General features: G+C 36.3%; 1 protein-coding gene across 3 annotated transcripts in view; it reads left to right on the top strand.

Annotated features, from left to right (window-relative positions):
• PRKN (parkin RBR E3 ubiquitin protein ligase) overlaps positions 1 to 26789 on the top strand; it is a gene marked incomplete at its 5' end in the record, with an annotated part of 673262 nt that overhangs the window by 403089 nt on the left and 243384 nt on the right. For all 3 annotated transcript variants that reach the window (XM_083857571.1, XM_083857570.1, XM_083857572.1), the window contains one exon: positions 9230 to 9366. In XM_083857571.1, coding sequence (XP_083713697.1) covers positions 9230 to 9366 — 137 coding nt within the window. The remainder of the gene's footprint in view (positions 1 to 9229; positions 9367 to 26789) is intronic.

The following is a 26789-nucleotide window of genomic DNA, read 5'->3' as shown; positions in this document are numbered from 1 at the left end:
ATCCAGACCCCAGCTCATATGCAGTTAAGTATGGTGTCTTCAGGGAGTTGTCAAAAGGAAGTTGAAGTCAGAAGATAACTTACCTTAGTGAATGCCTTTTAATATTTCTGAACTTATCTTTCTTTTATTTTTTTTTTTCCTTAGAAATTACTGGGATAGGTATCAAATTTCTATCTATAACCTGTTTTCTGTCCCAAGGCCAGGTTACTTCTTCCAGCAGGGTCAGTGTATAACAGAAGAGTCAGTACAAATAGTCTCTGTGAGAATGAAGTAAGCTGCTTTATCAAAACAAGGGAAAGATGGACGAAAGTGACATTTTAGTGAGAACTCTGAGATACATGCCCTTTCAGGCACACTCATTTTCCAGTAAGTCTTCCTATAAGTTCTGTCACTTTTATATTAATAGTATATCGTTATTTCATTACCTGAAAACCTGTTCTGCTTGAAGAACAGGGGGAATGCCCACCAGTTGCTTGTTTTATTTTTTTTCCTACATGTCTTCTGTCATAAGTCAGTTCTTGTTAGCATCACAAACAGCTTCCACAAGATTTTCAGAGATGATATTATAAAATAGTGTTGTGAATACCCTTTCTCCTGTTCCTGCAATATTCAGTAAATGTAGGAGAGGGATAAATCTCATGGGTCTATTTGTTATTGACTTTCACTATACTCTGTGCATTGCTTGGGTATTAAGATCTGGTATTCCCATGGGAATGCAAAGTTATATTTAGATTGATGTCAGTCTTCCTTAGAGTTACACAAATTATTTGGTCAGGTAGAGAGAAGATTTTTCCTGAGCAGATTACCGGAGACCTCATACATAGATACATTCACTGAAAGGCCAGCCAGCCTCCAGTTAGGCAGTATAAAACTAAGGAAAATGGATGCAAGATTACGTAGAAAACAGGCACCTGAAATTATTTGAGCTTCCAGAATTTTGTTTTGAATTGGGTTCAATAAACATCTTGAGAATTTTCTGCATATTTTTATTGTCCAAGTTACAAATTCAGAAATTACACCTCCCAAATTTTAGAATAATTTGTTTGGGTTTACAACTTAATTTGGATAGGGAGAGTGTGTTTGTGGTGGTGTTTGTTGTTTTTTCCTAGTTGGAAAGTTGATTCCATTTACTCTGTTAAGTGCTGGAAGTTGGCATGTAGGGAAGAAGGAGGAGGGAAATTAAATTTAAGCACAAAGTTGAGTGCATGTTGGGCATTTAAATTCTACAGTTGTGACACAGGGCTGTAATAAAATCCGAAACAGAAATTCACATTATGAATATGACATAAAGAAGCCACTTTCAGTGCTACTACAATTTTCTGGTGGATGTTGCAAACTACTTTCTTCAGATTACTAAAGATAATTGACTGCTTTGAACACTTCAAATCCGCCGAGTCAGAATGGCTTTTGTGAGACTTGCTAGCCCAAGGCTTGTTCTTTCCTTTGAGTGGAGGTGCTGATGTAGAAGGTGTTCTCAGATAACTGCATCTTGACATTCATGCTAAGGTATTTGCCTTGAGGAAGAAAGGATAAAATATTATCTGTAAATTTTAAAGACAGTGAGGAGCTAAAAAAAACGGATTTCTATAAAGAAATGTCTTGTTATAACAATAGCTTTAGGGTGGTTTTTTTATAAGATAATAATCATATCTTTGGTTCAGACTGAAGACTCATTTAATGGGAAGCACCCTCAAGTTATTGTTTGGATCAACATATACCTCGAATATCCTTATTTGAAAAGAAAGATGAGAAAGAGCATAAAACATAATATTAAGGCAGTGAAATATAATTCTCTAAGAGCAAATGCACTTAATGTGCTTCTACCTTCTGTTCCCTCTTCCATCTTTTTTTCCTCTCCCCTCTTCTCTGCTTCTCTACCTTACTTTGTTTTCCAGTCTTTTTTTTCTTCTGTTATGTTAAGAAATACAGTCCTGAAGTTCATTCACCAGGGTGTATTTTCAAAGTTAACTGGAAGGGAATAACTGAAATTTACACAGTAGAGACATGCTTTATCCAAAAGTTCTAGTCCCTCCTGGAGTCCCAGTGAATGAAAAATATAATATGATAGCATCCCTTAAGATAATATCCAATATTCTTTTCCTCCTATACCTTTTCCAGGGATTTAAGCATCGCCAAGAAGGCAAAAAGAGCTCATGATTGTGTCTTCTCTTTCATGTTAGGAACATTCTTCTGTATAATGTGTTTACAGACACATTGATTTTCACAGGCTATCTCAAAAGGCTTGATTTTGGGAATGGAAAATAAGAAAACAAAATAATTTGGTAGGACGTAAAAAGAAAACAGTCTCAAACCAAAGCTCCATTGTCATAAATCTGTATTACGGGACTCTTAGTTTGGAAACTTGAGTGTCCACATGCAGACTGCTGTTTCCTGTTGGATGCCCAAGAACTGTCAGGGACTTTGCTATTTGGAAAGCCTAAAAACCATGTGAGGGCCCATTCCAACTATTTAACAGTTGCATTCCAGTGGCATAAGAACATTTTCTGACAATATTAGTTTTGCTAGCATAGATGTTGAGAGTAAAACTAAAATAAGATTACTAAATAAGGTTTAAATTCTTGAAAGAAATCAACAGGACCTCAGTAGACCTCAGGAGAAAAAAATGCCATTCGGGTATGAAGGCATTTTGATATTTTCATTTGTTCATCATTAATTACTGAAGGATTGTTTGGTGCTGCAAATGGTACAGGTGAAGTTAGGCCTTCTTCATCTTATATCCCATGATTCTCCCAACTTCATTGGTTATCTCCATGTTTTGGGTTTTTTTTCTGAAAAACAAATGATACTGATTTCTTACTGCGTGTCTCAAGTCAGAAAATCATAAGTCTGTGAAATGAAGTCTCTCTGGGCTAACGAGATGAGCAGTTTTGCTTGTGCTGAGGGCTGGTGCTGCCTCAGAGGAGAGGAAAGTCTGCTCTGTCCCAGCTTAAATCCAGGGAGCATTTGCCACCCTTTGGTAGAAAAAGCTGAGAGTACAAGTGACACAGGTTTGGGAGGTCATTGCAGGCTGAAGTGGAATTATGGAGGAATCAGTTCACAGTAAGCTGGAGCTCAGCAAGCTGCAAAGGGTAACCAGCAAGCAAAGCAGGGTTTGGTTAGGGCAGTCATGGGTGGCTGCCTTCCTTCACATTTGTCTTTTCCTTCTATTACCAAAGTATTTTCCTTTTCTCCCCAGTGAGACATCAGTGAGCTTTTACAAGCACAGATGGAGAAAAAGGAGCAGGTTCTACCCATCTCCTTTCAAAGCGTGTCTGATTTGTTGGCTATTTGCTGTGCAGAGGAGCACTGTGAACGGAATCTGATAGATTGTGGGATGTTTCTCCTCCAGCCTGATCACCTTCTATTCCTTGGTATCATGAGATTCAGGCATTAGTGGCAGAGGTGGTTATTGTGTCTGGAGACAGAGCTCATAAAGGCATGTCTGAGCAAGCAGGCAGGGCACACACATAGCACCAGGTATTAATTTGAATGTACCAGTGCACAAAACATAGAATTCCCTTGCCCGTGTCCTCAGGCAGCAGATGCTGTTGCCTGCCACAGTGAGCAGAGATTTTACAGGCAATAATGTGTGGCATTTCCATACCTCAAACAAACCCTTAACAACAGGGTTTACAGGAGCACTGCTGAAAGGAGTACTTGCCATCATCATGTGCACTAATTTTAAGCTTTTCTGTTTTTTCCTCTTATATTCTAGTTTAGTACAGTCAGGCTGTTTCTGGGTTCTGGCCCCTTGGCTCTGCTTTCCAGTAGAAATAAGAAACATGAAAGTGCATTTTAGAGGAAAACATGTAACGTAACAGAGAAGAAAATAGGTCAGATTTCACTTGCTGATGCTTCTTAAGTTAACAGCTGTGGGTCAGAACACATTTTTATACAGAAGCACAGCCAGATAATTTAAGCTCACACAGTGATGTCTCATGGTGTTCATAACCTTCATTTATGATCTTTAAGCCATTGTGTGGGAAGTGATCAAAGACAAAAAACTTGTTGGTGTTTGGTTTGTGGGGTTTTTTTGTGGGTTTTTTTTTGTTGTTGTTGTTGTTGTTGTTGTTGTTGTTGTTGTTGTTGTTGTTGTTTGGTTTTGTTTTGGTTTTTTTTTTGGGAGGGGGTTGTTGTTATTAAGAGATTTAATATGTTAGTTTTCTGATAATGCTATATTTATATTATTTATATATACAGGGTTTTTAAATTAGCACAGCCTATGTAATGATATATTTTTATCCCTTAGGAAAGGAGAAGTAGGGTTGTAGGGGTTTTTTTTGGTTTTTTGTTCCTAAAAGTCCATCAAAGGTGGATTCTTGACTGCAAAGTTATATCACTGATATTCATTTCTTAGTACTTTTTCTTTTCTCAGGTAAGGTCTTGATACTCATTTCAAACACCTACCCTTGTCTAAATATTTGGGGCCTGCATTGTTACTCACAAGTTGCCTGTAATTGATAGGTCTGTTTCTATTAATCCATAATAGCATATTGCTCATTAAAAAGCAGGATTTTCTGCTCGACTTTCCTCCAAACCTTATAAATTCTAAACCAAAAATGACTGAGGCAATCTCCCTATGCGTTCTATATTTTATAGAAATATAGCAAATATATTTTATAGAAATCTTAGCATCTTTGTAATGGATTTTAATAACATATTCAATCAGAAAGTACCTGGAAGTATTTCCATCGTAAGAAAACCATGCACTTAAAGCATCATAAGCAGGCAATTCATTCAGTAGTTTTGAATAAGATTGTGGAATGTGTGTGATAGACAGGAAAGCCAAAAGTGTCACCAGCTTTGTAGGAATTAGAAGACTCTATTTTCCTACATAACAGTTCTATGAGGCAGCCACATGATGGATGAATAATTTGGCTTATTTAGGTGTTGTAATTTTGTTCTGTTACAAGAATAGAGCCAAAACAGATTGACTGCTGCTCAAGGACAGTATTTCTGTTTAATTCTTTTAAATGTTTATGAAGCAGGAGAATGCCTGTATTGTCTGTTAAGTTTATATTTTCCTTTTTTCTTTTCCCTTGCATATTTTTTTCAATGATTCACCTTTTCTTGAATGGTGCTGACCTGAAACCTAACACGCATCTGCTTTGAAATGACATGGAGATCCATTTAGAAATGAAATTATTTCATGGTACTTATATAGAAAGCTTTTTGAAGTACAGGAAGATTGCCAAAGTGGAAAAATGTGCTAGAAATACAGAAGTGTTTTATGATAAATATAGTACTTATAGGTGAGGTTAAAGACTCTGATATAGCTGTGTGCACTCATATTTATTTACTGCAGAGAAATGAACTCCACATGGCTATTTTTGCTTTGCTGACTGTAATCCCATCAAGGCAGCCTTATAGACATCTGCTAAGGTTTTTTTATTATTATTTGGTTAAGATTTTGTGATTGAGGTGAGAAAAATCCAACTATCACCTAGAAATGACCTCAAGGCAGTTTCACAGATTTGTCCAACATGATTTTCACATACTTCTACAGGCTTAGATGTATTCTTTGCCCCAAAGTGCTTCAAAATGTGGCTACTCACATTTCCTAAAAAATAATGGTCTCATATATGCAGTATGCTGTTTAACCTTTATTCAGTCAAAACATTAAGAGCAAGGACCAAGCAAAAGAGAAATTGCCCCATGTATTTTTCAGTAGGCATTGCAAGATATATCTACTGATCCACTGTTGATGTCTACAAATAATTCCTTATGTGAAGTAGCCCCTCACATCCACTGCCATTGGACTCAATCTCAGTACAGTAATAACCATCATGAGATCTTTGGGGTGCACTAGAACAATCAATTTCTCAGAATGTTTCTTATGGAAACAAGCTCAAGTCTTTGTATGTTTCTTTAGGCAGTACCCTGTGTGGTCTGTCTGAGAATTATCCGTGTCTTGCTGCTCTGGAGGGAAGAAGGAAGGGGTTTATGGACCAGAAAGCATTTCCCATTTCCACCAGTGCTGCTGTTGTGCCTCAGTTATCCAACACTACTAACACAAAGCAGAAACATTTAGGATCCCCTTTCTTTTTCATTTAAGTCAGTGCATGCTGATAAAATTCTAATGAAAAGGAATCCAAGCACAGGGGTTAGTTACTTATTATGGAAATTTCCAGTGATACATTGTAATGTTGGATTTTCAATTTTTTAAAGGGGTTACATTCATAATTGGTGAACAAAAAGGACCAATTTATCCCTTGCTGTGGGAAACATTTTTCTTATATATTATTCTCATGAAGCCTCTAATTCAGCCAAATGCATTCTGTAAATGGAAACTATGAAACACTTTCTAAAATATATATCAGATTTATATTACTAGCCTGTTGTGTTAGATTGAGGAAGGGACTTTGTTAAACTGTGGCAATTCTTTTTACTTTTATAATACTCCTTGCTAAAATAAATTATGTTTGATACGAGCAATGCTTCTATCAGTACCTCCTGGGGTTATCCTAAATGAGTATTCACTAACTTCACCTGGGCACTGTGAATATAATCCCTATATCTTCATTTTTACTGATCTCAGGAACAAGACTTTTGTGCCCCTTTTAAACTAGAATTGCATTCTTTTGATTCAAAATCTGCAAATGTTGGGCTGCAGCAATCATTCCAATGCCAAAGGAATTTGGATAAATCTGCCTTGCATACAGATTGAGTTTCTCAAAGCCTTATGACACAGATAGCCTGGGCTGAAAAATCAGCAGGCAGTGTAAGAGCTGTGAAAGCTAAGCTTGGTTTTTTTTCTGACACAGTCAGAACCCAGATTTATATCTACCTTGTACACACTGCTTGCAGTCTGATGGTGTTAAAAGATAGCATTTTTAAAGATTAATAAAGATACAGTTTAAATATGTACACATATGGCCATGCCCCTTCTGGAGACTATAATTTTTATTTTAGACAGTTATGATGTATTAAGAAGCAAAAATCAATTATCACAAAATAATTTACAGCAGCAACTGATCATAGTAGTTCATTTGCGTAATAAAATGCTGCTAGTATTGATTTCATACAAGTTTAGGTGGAAATCTTAATAACACTTTTTTAATTTCTGGCCTGGCTTTTTTGAGATACTCCACTTTTGATGGCTTTCTCTTATGCATCTCACCACACACATGTATTTTGTTTTTGAAGTGAAGGTTAGACAGTGTGAGTTTAGAACCAGGGAGCTTCCTTCCCATGAAACTAGAAAAGATACTCAGACACTGAAGTAATGCAAAAGAGCAATTAAACCTTAAAGTGAGATATCCATTAAAAATATAGGATAATTTGACTATATCTGCAATTTAAGGAGACATACTGGGGATATTTTTCTAAAGGTTACATTTGCCTGGTGACCGTAGGGACTTTTGCACTTTGGGGACAAGATAACTGCTCCTCTACTTCTCCATAATGATTTTTGATGACTATCCAGAGCTAAACTCATAGAGATCAGCTTCTCATTTTGCCTCACAGCTGTCTTTTTAAAATTATTATTTGGTACATTCAGAACAGCAAGTAGGCAACTAATAAGGATTAGTAATGGGGAGGTTTTATTTATTCAGTTTTAAGCTGCTTTATTCAACAAAATCCTTAAAACACAGAGATTATATATTTGGAGATACTAACACACTGCCATGAATTCTATAGTATGTAAAATACTAAACCATATTTTCATGCAAGATTAAATGCTCGTGTACAGTATGTGAAATTATTGATTACATTTGAAGCGTTATTCCCACATTGAAGGCTTTCTGTTTTACTCTTTCAGGGAGTTTTCAAAGCATCATCTAGCAGGGTTTAGAGAAGATGTGGCAATATTTCTAACTCTAATGATTTTATCACAAGTCTTGCTGTATTTGATTTTGTATTTCAATACTTGTCTCCTGGAGTACCATAAATGTGTGAGAACTTTGATAAGAACTCATATTTTTATTTTTAAGAATAATTATTCTTCTTCCTAGTTACTAAAAAATGAAATTTGTGTTAAATTTCTGCCTGTGTTCACTCACAAGCAAATTAAAGGAGTAAAATAATTCAGCTTTTGATGGGAATCTCACTGTTGTGTTCAGCTTAACCCATCTTCCTTTATTTTTGCTATTTTGAGACTTGAGGTTAGTAATAGCTCTGAAAGATTAGACATTATGTACAATACACTTAACTTTGGAACAGACAGTTGAGTTACGTCCATCAGGTGTTAGCAGAAGTTAACCTATATTAGAGCAAATCCATTAGGTTTGATCAGTGTGTTCCTGCAGTGAAGGCACATTTCACATGTGTGTAATATTTTATGTGTTTCTCAATTTTTCTTTCACCTTCAGTGTGCTGGTCCTGGGCAGACTTTTGGAGAGCTCTCCTTGCTCTGACCATCACTGGGGAGTCTCTGAGTGCAGGCCAGTTCAGGAGTAAAATCATTTGTTCTCATCCATTCCGAGTGTTTTACCTCTCTGCATCTCCACAAGCAGTTTTTCTGTCAGGCCTGGCATGGCCATATTTAATCTCTGAATGTGTGATGGGTATCTGGATTCCTGTAATGGTCCATGGAGGCTTAGCCCATACAGGCAGTGGAGCCAAACTGGAGATTCAGCTCAGCCTACTGCAGGTACCTGGAGGCTGATCAGCTCCAGCCTCCACTAAGTGTATTGACCAGAGCAGGAATTTCTCACTTACCATGTGGAATTTCTCACTTACAGTATTGATACCCAGCACTTAAGTTTAGGTGTCTCACTCCCATATTGAATCCCACACCTCTGACCAGAAGCTGAAATATTTTACTCATTATTACTAAGGGAATGCCTTCTTTGCAGAGTTCAAATGGCCGCCTTGAAAGGCTGAAGGCACATGGTGGTTTTCACAAAATCTTCAGCTTTCCTAGATAGTCGCGTTCCTATTTTATCCTACTTATCACCACTTGATGTTTTACCATATATGATCTTTCCTCACCTCATACAAAGGATATCTGTTACTGAAGGATTTGTCTTGGTTTAGGTTTCAGTTTTCAGTAAAGTTTCAACTTTCAGTAAAAGCTTCACTTCCATTTCGTCCTATTTGATTCATGTTAGAAACCATGTCTTTTAAAAAGTGCTGCACTAAGCCAGGATAAATTATGTTTTTACGATGTAATATTTTTGTGCATTATGAATTAAAATTTATTATTAAATTAAAAGTTCGGAATTAAGCTTTTTGTGGAGTTTAGTCCAGTCTTCATTTATCACTCTCATTACTTTGTTCTTAACAGGAGTCCTGTGCTTGTGTTCCAATGTGTGCATCGCCATGTCATTTGCCTGGACTGTTTCCATTTGTACTGTGTGACCATGCTGAACGACCGCCAGTTCATCCACGACCCGGAGCTGGGCTATTCCCTCCCCTGTGTAGGTATGTTTCACGTGATTTATTTTTTTTTAATGTGATTTTGATTTCAAGGTAAGATTCTTTTTTTATCGCCTATTTGTTCTGTGTGGTATCAGTAAAATTAGACTGCATTCATAGGAGTTGTTTAATTTCTTGGACAAAATATTTGAATATTGAAGTGGATTTTGCTAACCATGTGAACTGGAGAATCAACTGGATTTTAAAGGGCATTTATTTTAAAAGAAAATGTTTACTTTCTTCACATTAGTATTTTATAATCATGAAGTGCAAGCAGATGATAGTATTACACTCTGGCTAAAAAAAACAAACCCAAAACACTTTGACCTCCACACTTCCACTTTCAAATTAAGTAAAGTATTAGCTTTCTTGGTCTGTCCTTCAAGTATTAATAAAAAAGGAACAGGAATTTTAAATCATCTTCCTTTTGGTGAAGTTTTTCCTGCTATCACTGAATGAAATGTAGTTACATGTTTTGCCTGAGTAGGAAACAAAGTTTGACTTAACTAAACAAAGATTTAAATGGGATATAAATTTGTTTTGAAGATTGATTCAATTTCAACTGGCCTGTGAACTTCAAAATTGTCAAAAATTTTGCTAAGAAGTATATTCTATACATAGCATTCTTTTTTCTTGGTGCTAAATTAGAATGGGAGCACATATGTTTGTCTCAAGTGCTGTATCATGGCATGAGAATTTTACAGAATTTTAGAAACTGCATAGGAGATGAGTTTGCCTGGTTATCTGAATGGCTGATAAATAAGTTTCAAACCTCACTGGATGGGAGAAAAATTGACAAAAGTTCTTAGTAGAGTGGCATGCATTTAATCTGAGAACATGCCTTGGGGATATTGAAAGTACAGTAGCAAGAAATATTTAAAATTATTTATTTTTAACTGCTTCAAGCAAGCAATGTTTCTTCACATTTCACTAGAATTTCTGTTTATGTGCTGTGTTGCCAGGTCTTATTTTACTTCCCCCTAAAGTGCTACTACACTTACACACTAATGTCATCCTACACAAAATAATTTTTAATGTGTAGGAAACTTGTCACAAGAAACTGAGCAGGAATTTTATACCCAGTGTTCTTTCCTTGACCTTTACATTAGCACAGTACTGTGTGGTCAGTCTGTACTCTCAGCTTCCTTCCTCGCTTCTCCAGAAGTTAATCCATTTGCCGCTCCTGCGCAAATTAATAAGATGCTTGAGTAGAATCATTCCTTTTCCCCCTCTTTTATTGATTTTCTTCCATTTTCTTCTCTTAGCTCCTTAGGTTAATCAGTTACTCCAGTGGTGCAGCAGGCAGCTCATCTTTCTCCTTGCTTGTGGCCTCCTTGCTGCTGTGGCTGGTGTCACAGAGCTTCCCCCAGTTCAGGCTGATATGTCAAACTAATGACCCTTCTTTCTCTTCTGTCTCTAAACCCATTGGTACTCATGCTGCACTAAACTTGTATTAGGATTTTTTTTTCCATATGTCTTCTACTCCAGCTGTTCAGTTCAGAAGTTCTTTTATCTCAGAGAGGAGACTAAGGAGTTTTCAGAAGTTTTTACCCTTGACTGCCAGTTGCCAGTCTTTTTTCTGTTTGCTGAAGTTGAACATTATGGGAATTGAACAGTGGCAGCAGAGTAGGGATGCGATGAGGAGAATACACGAGAAGATGGTGCTGGGATTCTCAGGGTTGCAATTTCAGTCTTGGAGTGGTGACGAAGGCATGGGTTTAGCTTAAGAAAGAGATTGTAAGGGATTTATTGAGCCGTGGTAGACATGCCTCATGCTTTCATGGTCAGCATATCTCGTTTTATTCCAATTGAGTTACATTTTTATACACTTCATAATTAGCTCATACATATGGCAAAAGTATAGCTCCTTATTGGCTCTCAGCCAATGACGCACACGTTGCTAAGTCCTAATCCCACTGTTAGTGTTATCCTTATCTTTATGGCTTGCTCTACATTCCTCAGGAAGCTTCTGCATTTTGTTAACTAAACCAGATCTGCCTCAATGACATTTTGACCTTTTAAACTTTTACTAGCCACATAGTATATGTCCTTTGGAACGCAGCCATTCTTCAGTCAGGCTCTCTACAAGAGATGCTGTGGAGGATGCACAAAGGATGGATGTACTTCTGCTGTTCGAGTGAGATAGAGTTCAGCTGAGGGAATGAAAAAAAAGCTCTTGCTACCAGTCTAGCCTCAGCTGTGTTATACTCTAAGTGTTATAATAGCTAAATATGGGAACACTAAAATATCTCTAGTCTCAAAGTTTCAGAACTCCCCAAGCTGGAAAGTTGTTTTCAAAATACTATTCCTTAAAGCAGTTCTAATAGCAGTAGTAATAGTAATACAATTGCAGTATTTTTTCTCTCTCTAGTTGATTGCAATCTCTGTCATTTGTCTCTGTTATGTTAGCAGTTTTGCACAAAAAAAAAATGCACCTGGAAGTATTCTCTTTCAAGGTGCTTTGCAGAATGAAGAATCTAAGCAGGGCTGTTGTGACTTCACTAGTTCATTTCTGCAGCTCTCTGAACCTAACTTTCTGATATACAGGTCATTTGGTTGTCTCCAGTATTAAGTTATACTTGAGTTAGGAACTAATGATTATTTTTTGTTTGAGAAAGTCATGAGACTGAGTTTCATCATACCTGTGAGAAGAAGGCATGCCTGCATTGCCTACTCCTTCCTACTGTTCAGATCCAAGGGGGTTTAGCCTCCTTCATAGCTATGGATGCAGCAGCTCTCATCATCAATTAATTCAGTTAAGAAATTTTCACAACAGCATCATGTGATTTTCTTTTCCACTTATTATGGTACTTCTATTGAATAGTATAATATGGCATTTTTACAGTCTACAGTTCACAGTCTTCATTTTACAACTGTAATTTGCAGTTCGTATTTACATGTGGGTATGATAAAGCATTATTTGGCACAGCTCTTTCTAATTACCTCAATGAAACCTCAAATGAATTCTCCTTGACAGGGATGAACACCATGGGACATGCCAAGAAAAAAGCTTTCTTATTCTGACAGTGTGGGTTTACTGCATGTTATATGTAATAGAGAAGGACTCAAAGTAAAAAAAAAATGTTAGGTCTGAGCTTTATTGAAAAGATAGAGGTTCGTTTGAGCCTTCTGCTGAAAGGAGTATTCACTCTTGATGAGATTTATGTTATGGTAGCTGACCAGGTAGCACAGGCAGCTCAAAAGAGTGCATTTATACATATATTTTTAAACACCAAAGACTAATCCTGAAATAGTGTTTGTGATGTCTTGGGGTTTGGACTTTTTAAAAGTTATTGATCATTTTCATGTAAGAGTAGATTTACTTAAAAACTAGCACATTTCTTCAAGGCATACGTGGGCACATTGCCCTCAATGTACAGGAGGGTTTGATTTTGTAATTAAGCATATTTAAATTGTTGGCACTTCCAATTAGTTCTGTTCATTCTAGTGTTTTTCAAAAATAGAGATAACATAATGAACATAGCCTGCAGTTTCCATTAACATTTGCCTCACTGTTCCCGATTTTTATCAAGGGAATGTACCAACATAGCAAGTTTTTTATATCTTTTATTGGATCAACCTAGAGGTGAAAGCACCACACACACAACAGAATAAAAATAAACAGCAGCTGCTACAGCAAAGGGTCACTGTGACAGACAAGATCAGTGTTATCATCAGAAGTGTATAACTTGAGCTGGAAAGGATCTAGGGATTTCAGATAAACAGAGCTTCTCAAGTAGGTTTAATTCCTCGCTTCCTGGCACAGATGTGCCAGAGGATGCATTTTTTTCATTGCATTCAGGTATTTTGTATAGTTATGTCCTTGCTTTGCTTTGATTTCTGTTATGGGGCCTAATTAAGCAGGAGATAAGTGTTCAAAAGAAAGCTATCATCTCAACTGATGAGCTATGATATATCACCTCAACAGTGCCATAGCTTCACTTTGTTCCAAAACAAAATGTGTCATTGCTGTGATTTTTGGAAGAACAACATGAATTCCTTAGTGTTCAGCTACTAATCGAGTGCCAGGCAGCAGCACTCCAGCTGAGAACAGGCAGCATTGAGGACCAGAGCTCTGAGTGCAGAAACTGCTGCATTGATAGCATTGGATTAGCTGTTCACAGGAGTGTGGCAGCAGCCCCATGACTCAAACCCACTGCATCACCTCAGAGGAAGCACTTGCAGATAGGAGCTGGCCAAATTTCATTGGTCATTAAAATAAAAAAGCAAATGTTACAGATTATACTCTCTGCCCTTGTTAAATAGCAACAAAAATCTATCCCATCTCTCTGTGTGGTGTCTTGTATTAATGAGGCTTCATGCATAGAAATTTCCATGAGTGGCGACCTCCAAGTATCTTTGAAATAATTAATAAGGTGCTTAGAGGGATGGATTTGCATATGCATGAAAGATCATTTATGGTTATTTAGTTACTGTGCAGGGCAAAGAATCTTATAGCATTACCTCAAAGAAGGAATTGTATAAAAATACAAAATGTATACCCCTTTTAAACACATTCTGCTCCTATGAACACAGTTGCACTTTTAAAATAGCATTAGAGCATAATCAATCTTGGTCCCCTATGTAAAACAGACTTCCACAGTTCTTTGGTAGTAGAAAAGTTGGTGATACCAAGGAAAGGCAAGGTTTTATGCTGCTCTAGGCACTTTGCAAAAATATCTTTGCATGACTTTATTTCTTCTGAGTAATCATATGCATGACGTGTTTTAAAGGAATCCAGATAAAAGATGCAGTTCTCCTGATGACTGTAAAACACTATTGTATCTGGAAGTAATCTGATTTTACCACAGATGTCTAAATAAGTAAGGAGAATTACACCAATTTGTGTATGGAACTGCTAATAAAAAGAACTAAAGCTTTAAAGTATAATAAATTGCCTCAAAACCCACATTCCAGTGCAGGAGATCTTCTAGGGTTAGATTATATTTTTTTTATCCCCATTATATGCTATTTGTATAATAACATTATGTCAGTGCAGTCATGAATCTCTGAATCACCTTTCAAAATCCTGGTATCCTCATAGAAAAGGGGAGAATGAACAGCTTAAACAAAGTTTGCAAGTAGAAGGAAGGAGAAAAACTGATTTGACCACACCAAATAATGTGTTTGAATCTTTCCTGTTATGGACGAAAGTCCAATAAATTCTAGAAGGTGTATGGATGCAAAGGCATTTAAAGTAAAGGTCAATGTTCTAGGAACAGAACCTTCTCAAGAAAGTAATGTAGAAGCATCCATAGTTTGATGGGGCCTAAAGTGAACCAGTTGGTATAAAAAATAAGAGTTTCCTGGTGTGAAGCCTCAATATGTCAACAGTTTCTGAAGTCTATGTTCTTCAAAAACTCTGTTTAAGCACATTTGAGATACCTTAGGAAATCACAAAATTCAGGAAATGGGAGTGATTATCAGGGGAGTAAAATAAAGTGGATTGAAACACACATTTGCAGATTTAGGAAATAATGTAAAGTGCTCTTCAAGTTTAATATTTAGGAGCTGTTAAACTCTTGGCAGCAGTAAACTTTTTGTAATTTCTTGCTGGTATGAAATATCTGAGCATACAGAAGCAGACTTTGACAGAGAAGGGAGCCAAAAACATCTAGCTAAACCAGATTTTTACTCTCAAGGATTAGTTGAGAGCAAAAATTTCCTGAAGAATTTTTTATGGTCGTCTGCATTCTCCTCTGAGTGTGGTCATAAAATAAACATGAACTAACAGTGTATCAAGTGCTTTTTTGTGTTCCTTTGCTAGCACAAGCTCATGAGACCAGCTCAAAGGACATAGAAGTCACAGCAGCTCTTTCATTTCCATTTTCAGTGTTGACTGAAGTTCAAGCAGTGACATCTGAGGTTTGTTCCCTCAAGTCTTTGTGCTGTTTCTGTGGCTACAGATCACCAGCTTCTTATCTAAACAGCCTCCAAATCTACAAAACAAGCAGAGCTTGATCCCATGGTATATTTGAAGCAGGCATTGGATTCTTCTCTGGGAACAACTACAGTGAAATCATACAATGTGATACTTACAGAAATCTGAGTGGCCATAATTAAATTCTGCATGAGATGTCTTACCCATAGGTGTTTTTCTCCCTTATCTCTCACTAGTCCTTCTATTGCAATATATTTCACTTGTAAATTGCATAGAGATGACATTGCACATAGGCTTAATCTGGTTAGCAATAATGAAGGACAAGAGGTAATGAAAAAATCTTGCATAGAAATTAATTGACTTTAAAAGGAGCTGGAAATTAACTTTCAAAGCATGCTTCTTGTCCTGTGAAATGAGCTGGCCTGTGTCAACATAAAACAAACATACTGGAGCAGTGGCAGAAGTGTGTGCAGAGGGATCTATCTGTCTTTCACCATTTCTGTGTCCAGCTGAAACCGAGGTGAATTTTTGTCTGAGCTGGAGTCAGTGAAAGCTGTGACTTTGTCTTTGGAAATGAAAGGTATTTGTTCTGACTGAAAGTACTTCGGCCCATATTTGTTTACCTTACAGTGATTAGTTTGTGGGGGTATTTGGTTGACAAGTTACATTTAAGTTGCCATCTGATTGAGAAAAATCATCACATACATAAACAGTAAAATCAAGTCATATGGGTTTATTTATCACCAACTTTACACCAAACTGCTTGGATGGGTTTTTAATTCAAGCTATTTCATCTTATGTAGGTGCTGTTATAGCAGGTACAATGATTTTTTCTGTACCTACTTAAAGCCTACTTTGTCCAGAAAAATATATATTTTTAAGAAAGACGGGTCAGCTTCTGAAAAAGGAAGTTTTGTGTTCATTTATGGCTGCAAGATGCATTTCGAACCAGGACTACACTTAGTTGTCCATGGATGGTGTTCCAAGTCCTGAATGGCCTTGCTCAGTGCTCCCATTGTAGTCTATAGGCTGTTAATGTTCATGAGGAAGTCAGGGTGAAAGATGGGAACAATTGAGATGAATAGAAGGAAGGAATAATAATAAATGGAACAGTGGAGAGAAGAGTCATGAAGGGAAGGAACTGAGAGACCGAAGAGGCTGGTAATTAGGATGTGTTGGTGACTATTCAAGGCAAGAAACAAGATAGTGCTAAAGAGCAAGGGTAGGTAAAATGAGTAATGTCTCCAGTTTCTCTCATAAAGCTTGGAATTTGCTTTCCATGACAGTTGTTCAGTAATTTATATGTGGACTGTTCTTTTGCACGGATTGGAAACACGTGTTTGTCCTAAAAATGTCCAAGACACTGAAGAAGATGTTGATTTTTACAGCTGGAATTTGTTCCAGGTCTTTATCTTACACTCATGCAGCATGAGGGGAAGCTGACCTTTCATGTTTGGATAATTAGAGATTTCCTAATGGATCAGTTTTTATCCAAGTAGAGGGTTTCTTTCAGTACAACGCCATCCCTGAGGTGGGCTGTGCAAGCAGCAGCCTTTGTAAGAAATCATTGCTGTCTGCTCCCTTATATACTCCATAAATAACCTGCTGGGACCAACTGTGGCACATTCAGCATGTGTTTAGTCTCTGAAGCCTAGTGATTAATATTCCCTGAGTCACTTTCTGAGCCTTGGTCTCCCACATGGCAGCATGTAGAGCTGCTGCCATATCACAGAACCAGCTAAGGACATTCCCCTTCAACAAGGAGTTGGCTTTAATTAAATTTCTGTGTCTGGGAAGTGAAAATCTAATTTTCTTTTTGACATTTTCTATATTACTACTTAGACAAAATTATGAAAATAATTAATCCCTGTGAAGCAGACATCAGCATTATAAGGGGTACAAAAATATTGCATATAAATAATACTACTAATCACCAATCTGTTATAATTTATTGATGCAAGCTCTTATTAAAACTCTTAAATCAGATTTGTTCTTCATATAGCAGATGTATCAAATGATTGCACAATGGAGGTGCAAGTGAGGGTTATAAAAAGTAACATGGTTTAAACTGCTTCTCAATAAATTCTATCTCCCCAGAAACATATTTCAAGATAACAAATAAATGGGGGAAAGGAGAGATAAGGTGTGTTATTCAGGAAAGAGATTTTGATTATGTATCTGGGTCAAATACAGTCCAATATAATAGTGAACGAAACTGTTGATTGCTGAAAGGTCTGTATACAATATCAATATTCTCATTCTAGCCCATGGGGAATCCTTTTTCATATTTAAAAGCCATCATGTTACCTGGTGTCATTTGATAGCCTTGTTTCCTTCACTTCTTATAAGCATGGAAATTATTAACTATAATTATCTGTTGCTTACAGGAATTTGCCACTATATGATAAAAAAGTAGTCTTATTTGGAAATAAGTCTAGATTCTTTAAGATAGAAAATAGATGTGCTTAATCAGATGGTGAGCTTTAATATGCTCTTATAAAGGAATTATTAGTTAGGATGATTGCAGTTAGCTTTTTTGCTTTGATGCCTGTTAAATTTGGGCTAGTTGGAAGTGTTTATGTTTTATTTTCCCATTCTAAAACCAGTGTAGCCTCATTATTTCAGTGAAACTAATAGGACAATAGGATTTGCCAGAACAATTTAATATCTCTTTATTTACTACATTTTTTTAAACATAAACACATAAATGTCTGTAAAGAAGCTAACAGTTTCTTCTAACTAGACAAGAGTTGGCAGAGTATAGTAATTCTGTCGAGCACAGCTGGACAGATTCAGGGACACCCTCTAAGAAAGGACTTTCCTAATACATCATTAAATCTGATTCATAGCCAGGGTAGGAATAAAGGCACATGAGATACAGTTAGTTGAGAATGACAGTGAAACGCATATTTTACTTATACATCGCTGAAATAAGGGTGAATGAAGTTCCTACAAGACTTTCCCATTTCAGAAACACCCATGGAAGTGAAACTTGACATGTCACGTTAGTCATGTCCTTCAGTTACAAGTTAAGGTTGAATATTCACACTTTTCCTGTTAATACCTTTGCATACCTTGCTCACTGCAAATGCTCATGGATAAATTTCAATGGTAAATAAGCAGTTGTAATACAACAACATTCATAAGATTACCTAATCTGTGGCATGCTAAGCCTTAAGTGCCTTGAACGGGCCTAGACTGAAACATTAAGATGCATCCTATAATCTATTTATTTGTAACAGAGATCAGAATGTTAGGAAACAGTCCTATTTGCAACTGAGACCATCTATCAGCATCCTGGTGGGTGACTGAGAGCACGCTATCTGCCTGTCACTCAGTACCTGTTTTCTTCTCTTCTCTGTTCCCCTTTGCCCTAGATGTCTCTCTTTAAACCTCATAAAAGATGAGGTACTGCCATAAAAGCAATGACCTGGCAAAGTGTGCAGTTCTTGCCACTTGGTGCACACCTCAGCTACTCCAGCTTCAGTTTTGTGGCTAACACTGCATAAGATACCAGTGCTTCAAGAATGCTTTTACTATTAGGCTTTTACAGAAATAACCAAAATATTCATGACAGAGTTTTACTGTATCAATACCAAACTGGAAATCTGAAGAAATTCTCACTCCCATTTAAGATATTTGGTTGTGACTGTGAAGTCATATATATCTGTATAAAACATATAAATGTAAAACCAATGTGTAAGACATAAACAGCTTAGCTGAAGGTGTTAAAAAGCAGACAAATGACACAACTGGGAAATACGACGACAAAGGTGTGCCCATTAAAATTCTCCTACTTAGTTGTTCTGATTTCTTCCTCTATTTGTTCCTTTCCTTTATTTTTCGCCAAGAATATGCCTCTCTTGATTCTACATTATTTCTTTTCATGATTTATTTATTTATTGTTTTTTGGTAAATAAAATATATTTTTTATTCAGTCCTTCACTGCCATTCCCTTTGATGTCTACCCATCTCTGTTGCCTTATTTGCTGATCCCAAATATTGTTGGCACACCCTCTGATAGTTTTCCACATTTTTCCTCTTGCTCTTCATTTCTTCTTTTGTCTTTCTTTTCTCTCCCTCACCTTGTCATGCCTTTCCATCTCCTGCCCTCTTTTAATCTGATTGAGATTCCAGTCACTCGTGATTTCTTCTGTAAGGACCACAAAGGAGTGAGGCCTCTGGGCAGATGAAAGCATAAGGAAAACTGACTCTGGAGGTGGAGTAATGAAAAGGGGTCGTTTCTGAGGGTCAGTTTTTTGTCTGTGATCACTGGAAAAAGGACGTTTGGTATTGTCCCTCGGCTGCATAGGAGAACCAGCTGGGTCTCATTGCCTGACCTTTTTCTTTCCCACCTGGTGAGCAGGAATATTCACATTCACCTGTTGAATGCCTGGCACTGTGGCCGTGTGTCCCCTAGAGAGAGGCAACAGGAGTAGTTACAAGTGAAGGCTGTTATGTTCTGATAACTTGGCCCAAACCTGCTGCTTGAGAGAGAGAACCTTGTGTCAAATGGAGGGCAAGGCTCAAAGGCTTGTTTATTAAAAACACAATGCCTTCATTATCCTTTCCAGGTAGAGAAATAATAAGCTAATAAGAACTTGGGGCTTTTTTTTTCTCTTTTTTTCTGTAGCCTTGCAAGCACATAAGCACACATAGGTACAGCCTTCAGCAGAATCTCTGGATGAACTACAGTACTAAAAAGTTCTTTTGTTTGTTTTCTACTGTGTTTGGGAAATGAAAGTGTGTAATGCCAGGTACGAAGGATGCTTGGCTTATCAGTTACGTGGACTGCCTGGCACAGCCAGATTTTGCTTTTCATGATCCATGGCTCCAAGTATTATCTGCTGTTGATATCACTGCTGGAGAAAGGCTGGAAATTATGAAGGCGTTTTTGGTAATAACTGCTAGCAGGGAGACAGTATTTACCAGGAGTCTGCTATGAGACTTTCAGGTAAATAATAAGCATTTTAGAAAAACAACCTAATTATGTATTTAATCGCTTGGAGTCATTCCGTTCACTTGGGAAAATAATGTGCGTTTTGTAAATCTGCCTAATTATTTATTTGAGAAGGAAGCAATTCTAGCCTCTGGGGTATGCAGTGTGAATTTTTTGATTTTCTGTGCAGATCTGATATGCTTGAGAATGTATTTTAAAAAATCAACACCCCACAATCTCAAAATACCAAACCAAGACAATGCAAAAATGTTATCAATGAAATAGGGTTTTGTTTTACTTTTCTGTCCAGTGCTCTAGTATTTCTACAAGGGCTTCAAATTTTATTCTTCTTTAAAACAGCCTTCTTCTTAGTATTCTCAATAGAAAGATGAGCAGTAAAGTGCCAGCAGCCATATTTCTATATGGCATACTGTCTGAATAGGGAGTTTTGAGGCCACTAATGAATCAAGCTAAATGTAGTCAGCAGTTATTAAAAGCTAGAGCACATTTGAGGTCTGAAACTCCGTGGCATCTTTGCAGTGGACGTGATGGTTTTCTCTTATGATGGTATGAATTATGAATTGCATACTTTGGCCATAACTAGTTACTTGCAAGAGAACTGAATGTCTAATATATGTCAGAATTAAAATAAGTAATTTTGTTCAGTGTGCATGCCAGTCCACAGGGAGTTATTACTCTACTAGAATACATTCTTCCCACTCTCAATTTGTGCCTTTTTACTCTGGGTTTTTCCTTCATCAAGAATTGATAGACTAATTTCCATAGACTATCATTAACACTGTCCTGAATTTACTTGGTGTGACTCTGTATTTGCTGTGCAATTTTAAGTGCTATGGTAGTCCACTTGGGAAATTAGTTTTTATCTTTCTAAAATTTTAGAAATAATTTTTGGCAGAAAATACATCAAGGCAGAAGTATTTACAGATCATATATTTAGCCTATTTAATGATAAGTAGAATTTTCATAGTAAAAAATATAATCAAGAGGAATTAACTGAAGAATAAATTTCTTGACATTGCATTTTCTTACAAAGTAAATATGGTATCTCACTAAATATGCAAAATACTTACAGCATTTATAATATTTTCATTATCAAAGCAAATGTAAAATATTGTTCAGTTAAAAAAACTTAGTGTATTGATTTGGAAGGCTGGTCATAGCCTCTGTATCTCCTCCTGATTTCATCAAGATTTATGGGGATGTTACATGAAACCCTTTTCCCATCACAGAAACATCAAAAGCTTAGGACAAAACAGTCACATTATGACAGTCACATTATGCCTATGCACTTCCTCTAAAGGACCAAAGCTCTTCTTCTGAGTTTGATGTCTTCCACAATAAATAGGAGCAAGAGATTCTAAAACAGAGTTCTTAACATCATTCTGTACCCATTTCTGTGTTTCATTCAAGGTTAACTTCAAACTCACACATCTTTTACTTGTTGCTCTTATTGCAGGTAACCTGCACCTCACTCCTTTGTTTCCCTCTTTTCAGAAAATTCTGAAAGGTGTTTCTGCTGATTATATTAGGTTCTTCACCAATGAAAGAACTATTGCTCTTTTTCACAGGAACATGCATAATTAGCCCATGTTTAACCTGGTTGGTTTGTATTCAAATGCTTATGCATAGACCTGCATACTTTTCTGGATAAAGAAATTTTCATACATCAACCTCATTGTAGATAGCATCAGTGTCATCAAGATGGACTGATTCAGTGAACTGGTTTATTATTTCTAAGTAAACCAATTTTCCTTGTATTTTTGCAGCATATATGGAAATACATCCTAACCTGAAAAACACTTTATTTCAAAACACATTGTATTCAAAAGTAATTTCAACCCCTCATGCATTGTATGACTATCTAAATGTGCAGAAACTATAATAGTGAATTTTATGTACTGGATGAAGCTTGTGAAAATGTTTTCCCTCTTTTGTTACATTGCTTTTATAGTAAGTCCCAGTTAAGGAGCACTCTATAATAGATTTAACATACAAAACCCTCTCAAGAAAACAACCTCCAGTTCATTGTATTATTCTAATTTTGTTTACAAAATGGTAGGCGTTTACAGCATTTGTAGAACTAAAAGATATATAGCACAGTGGATTGATGTCTCACTCTTTAATTACAGACTGAAGTAGGGCAACATGGGGATTTAGTGCAGATAGCAAAGTCCAACCTTAGAGCAAATGTAAGATGGTTGAACCCATGCTTTTGTTTTAGCCTTACTGGAGCCTGGACATGAACTAACATTTGGTAAGAGAAAAATACTCCTTTAGAATAGGATACCTCTATTAGTTGTCTAGATGCCCTAAGGGTTGTATAAGTGATGTCATTCAACAGACTATGACAATTAAATTCAGGATAGCCTCTGCTTCTGGAAAGTTTCCTAACTTTAGCATGATCCTCATGTGGCTGCTATGGGTGTGTGAAGGTCACTTTCTGTATCTCTCACAAAGCAGCCAGAAGCAGTTGATAATCGGTTTGTACAGATAGAGAGGAAAGTAATTGAAGTGATATTACATGGAATATAAGGAGATTTAGAATTACAGTTTTGGTATTCCAAAAATCTGGACTGGTGTGTTACCAAGATTTTTCTCAAATATGATTACTGCTTTAACTATGGTAATTAAAAGTACCATATAATTCATATTGTCTCATAGGCTGAGTATTTGAAAGCAACATTAAATTGCAACCAAGAGAGCTTGTTTGTACAAGAAATCTGTATAGTCCTTTTAAAACAGTGTTCTAAAGTCTAACTTATTATCCTACAATTACCTGAGTTAGGTGTTTTTAAGATGGCAGGTTTATGATGGATGTCACAGTGAAACTAGTGTGAGTTTGGGGTAGATTTTCATGTTTGAAAATAAAAACTAAAATACTCATTGTTTAAAATCCTTCTTGCCCAGGGTTTAAAAAGATAGTCATTTGAATTTTGAAATTGAAAAGTGTCTGGGATGAGGAAAACTGCTTGTTTTTAATCTAAACATTGAAAATTTGTATAATCAATTCCTCCCAGTACCACAACTCTCCCAAATTCAAAAATCTGGGAGTTGCATGTAGGAAGCTTCCTGGCCATTTCAATAGAGACCAGAAAACAAAGGATACGTCTTAGATAAATTTCTTACCTTAGATACTACTGGAAAATGTGGATTTATGCCAACAATAAAGACAAAATGAGATCAATTCTAGCCCTCAGAATTCAAAAGCACAGAAGAGTCTTCTTGTGAATGACAATTCAGTATTTTGGAGAGGTTTTAAATATAAAATGTTCTCTAGACCATATGTTGTGATATATCCGAGGAACCTGGAAATATGGTTCTCTGTCTTTTCTAGTTTCTCACAGTTCTGGTATGATGATATTCTTTTTTAATTCACTCTCTGCTCTATTTTGAGAGGCAGTTTTCCATCTGAATTTAAAGCATAGTACTAACAGTATGACACATACAGTATGGTATTGTTTGCAGCCAGAAGATGGTTGCTAATGCATCAGAAAAATTTGGAAGAGGTAACACTGAAATCTTGGCTTGCTTCAGCCTCCCACTTACAAACTGCTGATCTGGCAGCATGTAGACATAGACTTACGTGCACAAATTTGGGCAAATCAAAGCAGAATGTAATGCAGTGCTTTGTACCTGCAAAGAGTAGTCCTGACTTAATTTTCTCTGAGTACTTATAAAAGTAGCTAAAATTACTCTAGATATACATTTCTGATCCTTGTCTATCAAGTTTGATATGTGTGCAGATATCTGTATTTTGCTTTCAATTTATGTCATCTTAACTTCATTACGATAAAAGTTTTATATTGGGAGGATAATGCAATTCAAATCCACAAGAACATCTTTATTTAGCTTTGCATTAATTTTTTTTTTCATTAAGGGACATATATTATTTAGCTTTATCAGGTAAATGTGACTATATTGACTAAATATTTCTCTGACCTTTTTTTCAATATAAATCAGTGAACTTTTCTGAATTTTTCAGTCTGCTAGTGAATGGCATACACGGTAGTTCAAACCTAGTCCCTCTACTGATATTGAATATCTATATATAATAATAAAATTATCACAGCTGAAAGTAAAATACTATTACAATCAAACTGATTGCTTTTAAGGGTGAGTTATTACTGAAGTTATTCATATTTAAACACATATCATTGAAAGAAAATTCTCTTAAGTGCATATTGTATTTTCTTAAATTCTCTCACATGAGGTTTTCCCCTTATTTTAGAAGTCCTTCTAAGTGGCTAGAGAAAAGTAACTTTGTGGATTAGGCTTAAATTTATTTTTTTTTCTTGACTGTGGAGAAATGAGATTTTCCAGGTATTTTGAGACAATCATCACTCAGAAATTGCCCTTCTCTAAGAGTCTTAACTAATTTTTTTGAAGCCAGAGTTGCAAACGGTATTGCCAAAACACTTGTTTCCATTTCCGTGTGTATAAAGTAACACTCTGGCTTTTGTTTATGTTAGCTATAATGGGTTTGATATATACGTGGGAGGGCAAATTTAGTCAGGTTGTGCAATAAACTTCAGTAGCCACTTTAATCAACTTCCCTGCTCCTGTACCAAAGGGGCTGAAGTGGAGTGAATTTACACCCCAGACTCCTAAAGAATATCAAGTTCTAGAGTTTTTAACACAACTTGCAAGGGAAACTGTTTTTTCTGGTTTTGTCTTCTCAGAATGTGCACAAGCAGTGCTAAAAGTTAGGTTGGTTGGAGAGCAGGTCTGGGCACAGCTCAGCACTGGTGCCGATTAGAGATATCTTGCAAGTCTAAGGAATGAAAATGGAAATTTTATGCTCTAAGGGAAGAAGCCTTGATTTCCATTGGCACATGCTTTTAGCTCACAGCAGACTTTAGGCTTATGACACTTTTTATATGTTGGAAATCTACTTTGCATAATTTGAGAGGTTTTAAAAAAATATCATACTATTCCTCTCCCTCAGGGCCCTCTACAGTTGGAATCTTAGTACTAAAGGAGCCTGTTTCTACAGGCAGATGGATATGAAAAATAATGCTAATAAAATTTGTAAAACTCTTTTTAACATTTTTATAGGAATATATTTGTAAAATATATATAGAATACAGGATGAATGATGCCATTTTATGGCTTAATATTGCTCAGTTAGGATGACTTGCATAGCTCCCTCATGGTTTTGCCACTGTTTATCTTATCTATTACAAACTTGTGTTATGCATTTTATATAAACATAAATATTTGTATATGTGAGGGACTACTATGCATATATATTCAAAGAGAATACATATGTGTACATACTCACACATGCACGTAATTATATATAGAAAAGTATAGCTTTTGGGTTAGAAGTCAAGAAATCTCTGAAATTGTTGTATTGTTTTTACTATTGCATTTAATGAAGTCATATTTTCCTTTAAAGTATTTCTTCACAACTTCCAGTGAAGCCATTTGGATATGATTCTTTACATTTTGTTGGAAGAGTTGAACCACTGACTATTAAGAAATGAAGGGGACTTTCAGACAGCTGTTGTTTTGCTGTGATTGCCTCTTCTTTTTGGCTGTTTTCTCAAGAAACCTCCTTAATTTTACCCCATAGCTGCCAATTTTTTGCACACCCTATTAATTCACCTTTTCTTCCTTCTTTTAATCTTATCTCTTTTTAATGACCCTTCTTCCATGTCCTAAAACTACATTTAAGGGATAAATTATGTTTGACACTAGTGCTCATATCTTCTTCACATGTGTGTCTGTTTTACTTAGAAGTTATGCAGTTAACATAAAGCAAGGCTTTGTTTTTCAGTCTAACTCAAGGGGAGGTTTATTGGCCCTTACTATTGTAAGCTTGAATCTCCACAAGAAATTAAAAAGGCAGTTAAAGGATATCCTAAGGGGGGGGTGAAAAAAGATGCAATTTATAAGATTGTAGAAAACATTTTAAAAGACAGAGATTCGATGAGAACAATACTAAAATATGCAAAGGAAGATGAATCAAACAATGCATGGGGTTGCAAGACTTAAAGATGACTGGATGAGTCACTAAACATCTGTGAAAAACAGAAGCAAAACTGCAATACCATTAGATATTGTGCGAAATTACATTGAGATAAATAGAAGCACAAGAAAAAGTTGGTAGAAAATTATCCTGTCATCTAATTTTGCTGGCTAGTGAGGAGAATCTATGTGCCTATTAAGCTTTGAGTGGTTAGCATTTTGGAAACCCTGCTGAAGCACACGAAGGCACCACAGTTATTAGAAGTGAAATGGGACACGATAGCTCTATTAGAACCCCCATTTCTAACAGTCCTGTCCTGCTCTCTGAAGCAGTCAGCATGGCATCTGTCTATTTCTTCACTGTAAAGGGTGAATATTCTCTGCAAATAGTGCAATCAGCTACCTTACACTATAAGCATTATAATGCTTATAAAATCCTTGGTGGCTGGGAAAGGACTTTCATTACCTTGGATGTCAGTTCTAGGGGAAAATAGCATGCATATCTAACAGATCCTGTTGTATGGGGTGCTACAGTGTCCAGAATGGAGCTAAGGCTTACAAAAAATATTTTGACTCTAAAGTATAGTTTCATAAGCAAAAATAATCTGTTAGAAATTT

The sequence above is a fragment of the Zosterops lateralis genome (assembly GCF_965231275.1).
Source record: "Zosterops lateralis genome assembly, chromosome: 3".
NCBI lineage: Eukaryota > Metazoa > Chordata > Aves > Passeriformes > Zosteropidae > Zosterops > Zosterops lateralis.
Note: the sequence above shows the minus strand (reverse complement) of the source record. Positions and strands in the feature narration are given on the sequence as shown.